This window comes from Rhinatrema bivittatum, chromosome 1, assembly GCF_901001135.1.
Source record: "Rhinatrema bivittatum chromosome 1, aRhiBiv1.1, whole genome shotgun sequence".
Classification (NCBI taxonomy): domain Eukaryota; kingdom Metazoa; phylum Chordata; class Amphibia; order Gymnophiona; family Rhinatrematidae; genus Rhinatrema; species Rhinatrema bivittatum.
The window spans coordinates 484040746-484050448 of NC_042615.1; the positions used below are offsets into that span (position 1 = coordinate 484040746).

Consider the following 9703-nt stretch of genomic DNA (forward strand, 5'->3'; position numbering starts at 1 on the left):
AAAGTAAGGGTCCCCTGTCCACTCCCTTCCACTGAGAAAATTGTCCATTTAATCCTACTCTCTGTTTCCTGTCTTTTAGCCAGTTTGCAATCCATGAAAGGACATCGCCACCTATCCCATGACTTTTTACTTTTCCTAGAAGCCTCTCATGAGGAACTTTGTCAAACGCCTTCTGAAAATCCAAGTACACTATATCTACCGGTTCACCTTTATCCACATGTTTATTAACTCCTTCAAAAAAGTGAAGCAGATTTGTGAGGCAAGACTTGCCCTGGGTAAAGCCATGCTGACTTTGTTCCATTAAACCATGTCTTTCTATATGTTCTGTGATTTTGATGTTTAGAACACTTTCCACTATTTTTCCTGGCACTGAAGTCAGGCTAACCGGTCTGTAGTTTCCCGGATCGCCCCTGGTGCCCTTTTTAAATATTGGGGTTACATTTGCTATCCTCCAGTCTTCAGGTACAATGGATGATTTTAATGATAAGTTACAAATTTTTACTAATAGGTCTGAAATTTCATTTTTCAGTTCCTTCAGAACTCTGGGGTGTATACCATCCGGTCCGGGTGATTTACTACTCTTCAGTTTGTCATTCAGGCCTACCACATCTTCTAGGTTCACCGTGATTTGATTTAGTCCATCTGAATCATTACCCATGAAAACCTTCTCCATTACGGGTACCTCCCCAACATCCTCTTCAGTAAACACCGAAGCAAAGAAATCATTTAATCTTTCCGCGATGGCCTTATCTTCTCTAAGTGCCCCTTTAACCCCTCGATCATCTAACGGTCCAACTGACTCCCTCACAGGCTTTCTGCTTCGGATATATTTTTTAAAGTTTTTACTGTGAGTTTTTGCCTCTACAGCCAACTTCTTTTCAAATTCTCTCTTAGCCTGTCTTATCAATGTCTTACATTTAACTTGCCAATGTTTATGCTTTATCCTATTTTCTTCTGTTGGATCCTTCTTCCAATTTTTGAATGAAGATTTTTTTGGCTAAAATAGCTACTTTCACCTCCCCTTTTAACCATGCCGGTAATCGTTTTGCCTTCTTTCCACCTTTCTTAATGTGTGGAATACATCTGGACTGTGCTTCTAGAATGGTATTTTTTAACAATAACCATGCCTCTTGGACATGTTTTACTTTTGTAGCTGCTCCTATCAGTTTTTTTCTAACAATTTTTCTCATTTTATCAAAGTTTAGCACGAGAGCCTTGGATTTGCCTACTGTTGCCCTTCCAGTCATTAATTCAAATTTGATCATATTATGATCACTATTGCCAAGCGGCCCCACCACAGTTACCTCTCTCACCAAGTCCTGTGCTCCACTGAGAATTAGATCTAAAATTGCTCCCTCTCTCGTCGGTTCCTGAACCAATTGCTCCATAAAGCTATCATTTATTCCATCCAGGAACGTTATCTCTCTAGCATGACCCGATGATACATTTACCCAGTCAATATTGGGGTAATTGAAGTCTTTATATTTCAATTGGCAACTCCACAGTTTTAAACAAACACCAGCTTAATGGCGTCCCCCGACACGGTCCCGTGTTTCGCCGCGGGCTGCATCGGGGGGGATCGCCATACAGGAATTCACACAAGAACTGTAAAACAAACAAATTGACAAAAGTCAGGATAATGGAGGGACTTACAGCCAAGCTACATACAATGCAAGAATTACATGATACAGAGAACTATAATATAACATACCTGGCAACAGCATTCAAATAGTGACAGGGAGCGCAATGCCCTTCCTAGTTGACAGGTATTTAAAGGAGACAATGGCGCCAAAACCTGCAGAAGAACCAACCACGTGAGTTCAGGGACTCCGTTCATTGGTTCCCAACCCTGCAGTGCACCCCAGCAGTACAGAGACCAGCCAACCCTGCTACTGTGTCTAAGTGAATAGGAACCATTCGATATCGCGATTCAAACCCTTAGGGTGTACAGTATCCAATAAGAAAATCCAACGCTGCTCAATCCTGCCCAATAGTTCAGCATAGTTGCCCCCCCGTAAAGGCCGGGGAACGACCTCAATCACAAAATATGTTAAATCTGAAAGGGAATGTGACTTCTGAATCCAATGCTCAACCAAGGGTTCTTTTTCACGCTGTAGCCGTATGTTAGAGCAATGCTCTATGATGCGAGTCTTAACCATACGGGAGGTCTTCCCAACGTACAGGAAAGAACAGGGGCAAATAATAATATAAATGACACCTGTCGTGGTACAGTCGGAATGAGAACGCAGTTGAAATCGTCTACCTGAAATGGGATGTGAAAAGTGAGTAGTGACACAAGTATAGGCACATACGGCACACCGGCCGCAAGCATAATGGCCCGGATCACTGACAGAGACAGGCGGTACTGGGAGGTCCGTGTGGACGAGTTTATCTCGTAAATTTTTTCCCCGACGGAAAGTAAACCGGAGGGGACCAGGGAACAGTGTGTTAAGGGATAAAGCTTCCCAATGTCGCCTGATCATGGCAGTGATGGGCCGACTGAGAGTGGAAAAAGGTAAAATGCAATTGGTGACCTCGGGTACAGGATGTCGGGCAGAGGTGAGTAATAGGTCCCGGTTAGAATACAGAGCACGCTTCATAGCCTTTTTAACCACAGACTGGGGGTACCCCCTTGATAGAAAACGGGAAGACATGTCATAGGCTTCCTATGGATCCCCTTATTCTGGCGTTTGAACACCTGGTAGGTCAAGATATAAAGATGCTGGCAACTAGTCGGCAGTACACTAAGTTTAATCTGTCTAAATCAGAGTTTAAGGCTATGCTTTCTCTCCAGAATGATCCCTCCATTATCATTAAACCGGCCGATAAGGGCGGCGGTATAGTGATTCAGGATAAAACACGCTATTTGGCTGAGGCACTGAGACAATTAAATGATGCATCTTTCTATCTTCCGTTGTCAGAAGACCCTACCCCGCAGCTCCAACAACAGATCACACAAGTGGTAGAAGAGGCAGTAGACCGCCATATTCTAACATCTCGCGAGGCTAAATTTCTTATACCATCATGCTCTATTACTCCAGTTTTTTACACTTTACCTAAAGTACATAAGAGTTTACAGGATCCCCCTGGCCGTCCTATTGTGGCAGGCATCGGTTCTATTTTAGAACCGTTGTCCCAATTCGTTGACCTATTTTTGAAACCGTTTGTGCCAAAGATCCGGTCTTATGTGAGGGATTCATTACATTTTATTTCCCTGTTAGAGCACACACCAGTACCTCAAGAAGCATTTCTCTTTGTGACACTTGACATTGTTTCCCTGTATACCAGCATTCCTCAAACTGCTGCCCTCCGAGTTATTGAACAAGTTCTGAACTCCAGAACGGGCCCTCAACGCATTCCTACCTCTTTCCTAATGTCTTTAGCCTCCCTGGCACTCACAAGGAACTTTTTCCGCTTTGATGAATCTTTTTATCTCCAGATTAAAGGGACGGCCATGGGAGCCACTATGGCCCCAAGTTTGGCCTGTCTCTATGTAGCGGAGTTTGAGAATTCCTTTGTGTATCCCGCTGAAGGGTTCCAGCATGTTGTTTTGTGGCTCCGTTACATAGATGACATTTTTTTACTATGGGCAGGCACGGAGGTACAACTCTTCCTGTTTCTTGACCATCTTAACGCTAGCGATCTGAATCTCCAGTTTAACTTTTGTTTAGACCGGTCACAGATTGCCTTCTTAGATGTCCTAGTCTCGGTGACTGATGGCCGTTTTTCGACCACCATTTACCGGAAAGAGACGGACCGGAACACTCTTTTATCCTTTCAGAGTTGTCATCCTAGTACATTGCGTAAAAACATCCCGACTGGGCAATTTTTTCGCCTTCGTAGATTGTGCACCTCTGACAGGGAGTTTTTGGACAAGGCCTATGACATGTCTTCCCGTTTTCTATCAAGGGGGTACCCCCAGTCTGTGGTTAAAAAGGCTATGAAGCGTGCTCTGTATTCTAACCGGGACCTATTACTCACCTCTGCCCGACATCCTGTACCCGAGGTCACCAATTGCATTTTACCTTTTTCCACTCTCAGTCGGCCCATCACTGCCATGATCAGGCGACATTGGGAAGCTTTATCCCTTAACACACTGTTCCCTGGTCCCCTCCGGTTTACTTTCCGTCGGGGAAAAAATTTACGAGATAAACTCGTCCACACGGACCTCCCAGTACCGCCTGTCTCTGTCAGTGATCCGGGCCATTATGCTTGCGGCCGGTGTGCCGTATGTGCCTATACTTGTGTCACTACTCACTTTTCACATCCCATTTCAGGTAGACGATTTCAACTGCGTTCTCATTCCGACTGTACCACGACAGGTGTCATTTATATTATTATTTGCCCCTGTTCTTTCCTGTACGTTGGGAAGACCTCCCGTATGGTTAAGACTCGCATCATAGAGCATTGCTCTAACATACGGCTACAGCGTGAAAAAGAACCCTTGGTTGAGCATTGGATTCAGAAGTCACATTCCCTTTCAGATTTAACATATTTTGTGATTGAGGTCGTTCCCCGGCCTTTACGGGGGGGCAACTATGCTGAACTATTGGGCAGGATTGAGCAGCGTTGGATTTTCTTATTGGATACTGTACACCCTAAGGGTTTGAATCGCGATATCGAATGGTTCCTATTCACTTAGACACAGTAGCAGGGTTGGCTGGTCTCTGTACTGCTGGGGTGCACTGCAGGGTTGGGAACCAATGAACGGAGTCCCTGAACTCACATGGTTGGTTCTTCTGCAGGTTTTGGCGCCATTGTCTCCTTTAAATACCTGTCAACTAGGAAGGGCATTGCGCTCCCTGTCACTATTTGAATGCTGTTGCCAGGTATGTTATATTATAGTTCTCTGTATCATGTAATTCTTGCATTGTATGTAGCTTGGCTGTAAGTCCCTCCATTATCCTGACTTTTGTCAATTTGTTTGTTTTACAGTTCTTGTGTGAATTCCTGTATGGCGATCCCCCCCGATGCAGCCCGCGGCGAAACACGGGACCGTGTCGGGGGACGCCATTAAGCTGGTGTTTGTTTAAAACTGTGGAGTTGCCAATTGAAATATAAAAACTTCTTAACCGTAATACGCTGTTTGGAGTATTCTGTTAGGATTGAACATTTATCTGCATTATTTGTACTTTGCGAAATTGCCTGAAGTGCAGATCTCGCCCATTCGTGGTTTCTTGGTAATTGAAGTCTCCCATTATTACTGCACTACCAATTTGGTTAGCTTCCCTAATTTCTCTTAGCATTTCACTGTCCGTCTCACCATCTTGACCAGGTGGACGGTAGTATACCCCTATCACTATAGTCTTCCCCGACACACAAGGGATTTCTACCCATAAAGATTCAATTTTGTATTTAGACTCATGCAGGATGTTTATCCTGTTGGACTTTATGCCATCCCGGACATAAAGCGCCACACCTCCTCCCGAGAGCTCCTCTCTGTCATTGTGATATAATTTGTACCCTGGTAAAGCACTGTCCCATTGGTTGTCTTCTTTCCACCATGTCTCTGAGATGCCAATTAAGTCTGTGTCATCATTCACTGCTATACATTCTAATTCTCCCATCTTACTTCTTAGACTTCTGGCATTAGCATACAAACATTTCAAAGTTTGTTTTTTGCTTGTATTTTCATTCTGCTTTTTAATTGATAGGGATAAGTTAGAATTTTTTAGCTCAGGTGAGTTTTTAGTTACAGGCACTTGGACTACAGGCAAGTGCCTGTAACTTGTAACAGGCACTTGGACTACTTTTCTAATTATTGGAACCTCACTGTTGGGATGCCCTAATTCTAATGCATCATTAGTATCCTTTAAAGATACCTCTCTCCGAACCATGCGCTGCTGAGCGACTGTCGGCTTTCCCCTTTCTTTCGCAAAGACATCCCAAGGCTTCGATAGACGATTCACTGCAATTTGGAAGCTTTTCATGGGAAGATTACCTTATAACAAGAGAGATTTTAAAAAATTGAGGCGAGGAGCTTGAGCTTCACACAGCCATCAGAGGAGCAGGTGACGTCTGGAATTTTTTTTTTTTTTTAATACTTTATCGAAAATACAATTTGGTTAGCTAAAAAGCCTGACTAAAAAGAACAGGAAATCTCAGCCATAGGGAAACGAAAAAATCCCCGGGGAACCTGAAGCAGCCTGGGAGGCTTCATGAGGAAGGGATCTGGACAACCAGATGTACACCCTATGGGCACACAAACGAGTAACAACCACCTGCCCGTCCACCTATACTGGACGGGGTAAATCCACAGTCCTAGTGCTAAACCTTCAAACGGGAAACTTTGAGAAAATGAGAAAAATGGTTAGAAAAAAAAAACTGAAAGGAGCAGCTACAAAGGTAAAAAGTGTGCAAGAGGCATGGACATTGTTAAAAAAAACAAAAAAAAAAAAACCACACCATCCAAGAAGCACAGTCCAGATATACTACACACATTAAGAAAGGTGGAAGGAAGGCAAAACGATTACCAGCATGGTTAAAAGGTGAGGTGAAAGAGGCTATTTTAGCCAAAGGATCTTCATTCAAAAATTGGAAGAAGGCTCCAACAGAAGAAAATAGGATAAAGCATAAGCGTTGGCAAGTTAAATGTAAGACATTGATAAGACAGGCTAAGAGAGAATTTGAAAAGAAGTTGGCCATAGAAGCAAAAACTCAGTTAAAACTTTATTTTTTAATATATCCAAAGCTGAGTCAGTTGAACTGTTAGATGATCGAGGGGTTAAAGAGGCACTTAGAGAAGATAAGGCCATCACAGAAAGATTAAAACGATTTCTTTGCTTTGGTGTTTAAAGAAGAGGATGTTGGGGAGATACCTGTTCCGGAGAAGGTTTTCATGGGTAATGATTCAGATGAACTGAACCAAATCATGGTGAACCTAGAAATGTGGTAGACCTGATGTAGAGGGGCACTTAGAATTAGGGTGGGTTGGGGGAGGTTTGGGAGGAGTGTTACAGAAACATTGAGGTATTCATAGTAAAATTGACATCACTAAAAATTTGTAGTCATTATAATGGATGAAAAGTATAACTAGAAGAGTTGATTTGTACAACTCAGAATGTTTCTGTAACACCACCCCCCTCCCCGATGCCTATGCACCTAACCATGTCCCTTTTATCACAGGTGCTATTTCTGCTATATTTATAGCATTTTGATAAATCTAGGCCTAAGTTGGAAAACTCAGGGCAGGGATCTAGGACATTTAAAACTAATCGGAGAAAATGCTTTTTCACGCAACACACCATTAAACTCTGGAATTTGTTGCCAGAGGATGTGGTTAGTGCAGTTAGTGTAGCTGGGTTTAAAAAAGGGTTGGATAAGTTTTTGGGGGAGAAGTCCGTTACTTGCCATTAATCAAGCTGACTTTGAAAATAACCACTGCTATTACTAGCATCAGTAGCTTAAGAAGGACTAGGGGGCATTCCATGAAGTTAGCAAAGTAGCACATTTAAGACTAATCGGAGAAAATTCTTTTTCACTCAACCCACAATAAAGCTCTGGAATTTGTTACCAAAGGATGTGGTTAGTGCAGTTAGTGTAGCTGGGTTCAAAAAAGGTTTGGATAAGTTCTTGGAGAAGTCCATTAACAGCTATTAATCAAATTTACTTAGGGAATAGCCACTGCTATTAATTGCATCAGTAGCATGGGATCTTCTTAGTGTTTGGGTAATTGCCAGGTTCTTGTGGCCTGGTTTGGCCTCTGTTGGAAACAGGATGCTGGGCTTGGAGAACCCTTGGTCTGCCCCATTATGGCAATTTGTTATGTTCAGGCACGAACGCAAACCCCCCCCCCCCACACACACAGCAAACCTTGCCATGCGCCATCACCACGTGGCTGGGGCCGCATGCTGCTGCCCCGCTTCACTCATCAGAGGAATCTGAAGAGCAGTCCTGCTCCAATCAGTGACAGCACCGCCGCTGGCAAAAATAACTGTTAGCACGGCTGCTAACACAGCCCCAACTGAAGAACAGAGAACTTTTTTTTATTTTTTAAACAAGCTTCATCACCAAACTACAATGCAGTCCTATAGCAAACAAAAGGACTACTTCCCTGCTCCTCCAGGCTGAAAGTGCTGAGCTGCCAGCAGGTTCCAAATCTGCCTCTTGGGGTATGAGGGATCTGGACTATCAGATAGCCTCCCCACAGGCTTTAGGAGTGAGCTACTAAAAAAAAGTCACCGCCCCCCCACCACCATCACCACCTCAGGCTAGGGGGGCGACACCCCAAGGACCTCACAACCCCCTGGGAGGATCCAGAAACCTTCTAGTCTTCTTCATTATTATTTTGTTTTACTACAAATTGCCAGTTTTACACCATCTCTGCCGGAGACAGAGAAATACTGAGGGGCTTCAGGTGACGCACTAGGTTATGTAGCAGTGTCAGTAAAGTTTTCTCTGTCTCTGCTGGCAGGGATGCAAAACCCAGGAGTCTGGACGCATGTATGTATGAACAGGTACTCCACTTACCTATGCACTCTCAGCCTTCCCCTCATGGTTAGTCCCAAGCTGACAGTGATCTGCAAGTGGCAGCAGCATTACTAATGAAAGTCTGCTTAGGGTCTTTGGGCTACAGCAAGCTCATGGGTCCTGCAACAGCAGGGCTTCCTGTTACCACAGAAACTCATTCAAGGGCACTGCCACTGCAGGGCTTGTGAGCTAGCTCAAAAGTTCCATGCTGACGTCCAATACTAATGCTGCTGCTGGCTCCTATTTGGGGTACTCGTGCCCTCAGTTGAAGGTTTTATGATCCCATTTGGGGTCCCAACCCGCAGTTTGGGAAGCCTTGGTATAAAAGCTAAAGAAGGAGCAAGCGAATGTAGGCATCTGTAGTGCATGATAACTGTAAGGGGTGGCAAAAGAACACAGCAATGTCTGATGACAGACACCAGGATGCAAAGTGCAGATCTGATGCGTCCTGGGGTAGCTGAGGGCAAACACAGTACATGAAAACGTGTAACAGCCGCTGGGCTCATTTCATCTGCCCCTTTTCTGTCCTGCTACAATACCACAAGCCCTATTTCATCTGCACCTTTACTCTTGCTAAAAGATGATCCCCCTCTGTGCTTACCCGGGGATCTTGACTCATGACACTGCTCTGCCCAAGCCCCCTCCTCTGCTGTAAGATACGATCGCCACCCTCCTCCCTCTCCCGGAGAGATGCTGACCTGATCCATTGGGGCCGATGATGGCCGTGAACCTGCGGAAGGGGCCAATAATTTGCCGCCCCTTATACGACTTGAAGTTTTCGATCTCGATGAGTTTCAAGAAACCCATGACAGCGGCACAAACCGGCCCGCTCCGAGCTCCCTCCCCCGGGCCTCGTCGTTTATTTCCAGGCCCCGGAATTTTCCTTCTGCCGCGGGTAAACAAATGCACAACCAAGAACGCGCGCCACAAGCTGCATCTCGCGATATAACTTCGCGGCCCGTTTCCTGCCCACCCTGCGCCCACTGTCCACTCGCTATGCGCACGCGCCGCAAGGCCCGTCGCGAGATTTTCCTGCTCAAGAGAAAGAGACTGGGGAAAACTCTCGCGACCTTTTGCGCCGTATTCCTTCACTGGCGCGCCCCGCCCCAAGTCCGTCCGGTTGTTTCGGCAGTGGGCGGGGTTAAGAGGGGGGTTCTGGGCTTTCTGCCCTTCCTTCGAACGTGATTTCAGTGTTGCCAATTTAGCGATCGTATATAGCTAGAGCTGGCAACTT

General features: G+C 45.0%; 1 protein-coding gene across 1 annotated transcript in view; it reads right to left on the reverse strand.

Annotated features, from left to right (window-relative positions):
• Nucleotides 1-9276, reverse strand: part of SMC1A (structural maintenance of chromosomes 1A) — a 90555-nt gene extending 81279 nt beyond the window's left edge. The window contains exon 1 of the mRNA XM_029607480.1: nt 9168-9276. Coding sequence (XP_029463340.1) covers nt 9168-9276 — 109 coding nt within the window. The remainder of the gene's footprint in view (nt 1-9167) is intronic.
• Between the last annotated feature and the right edge of the window lie 427 nt (nt 9277-9703).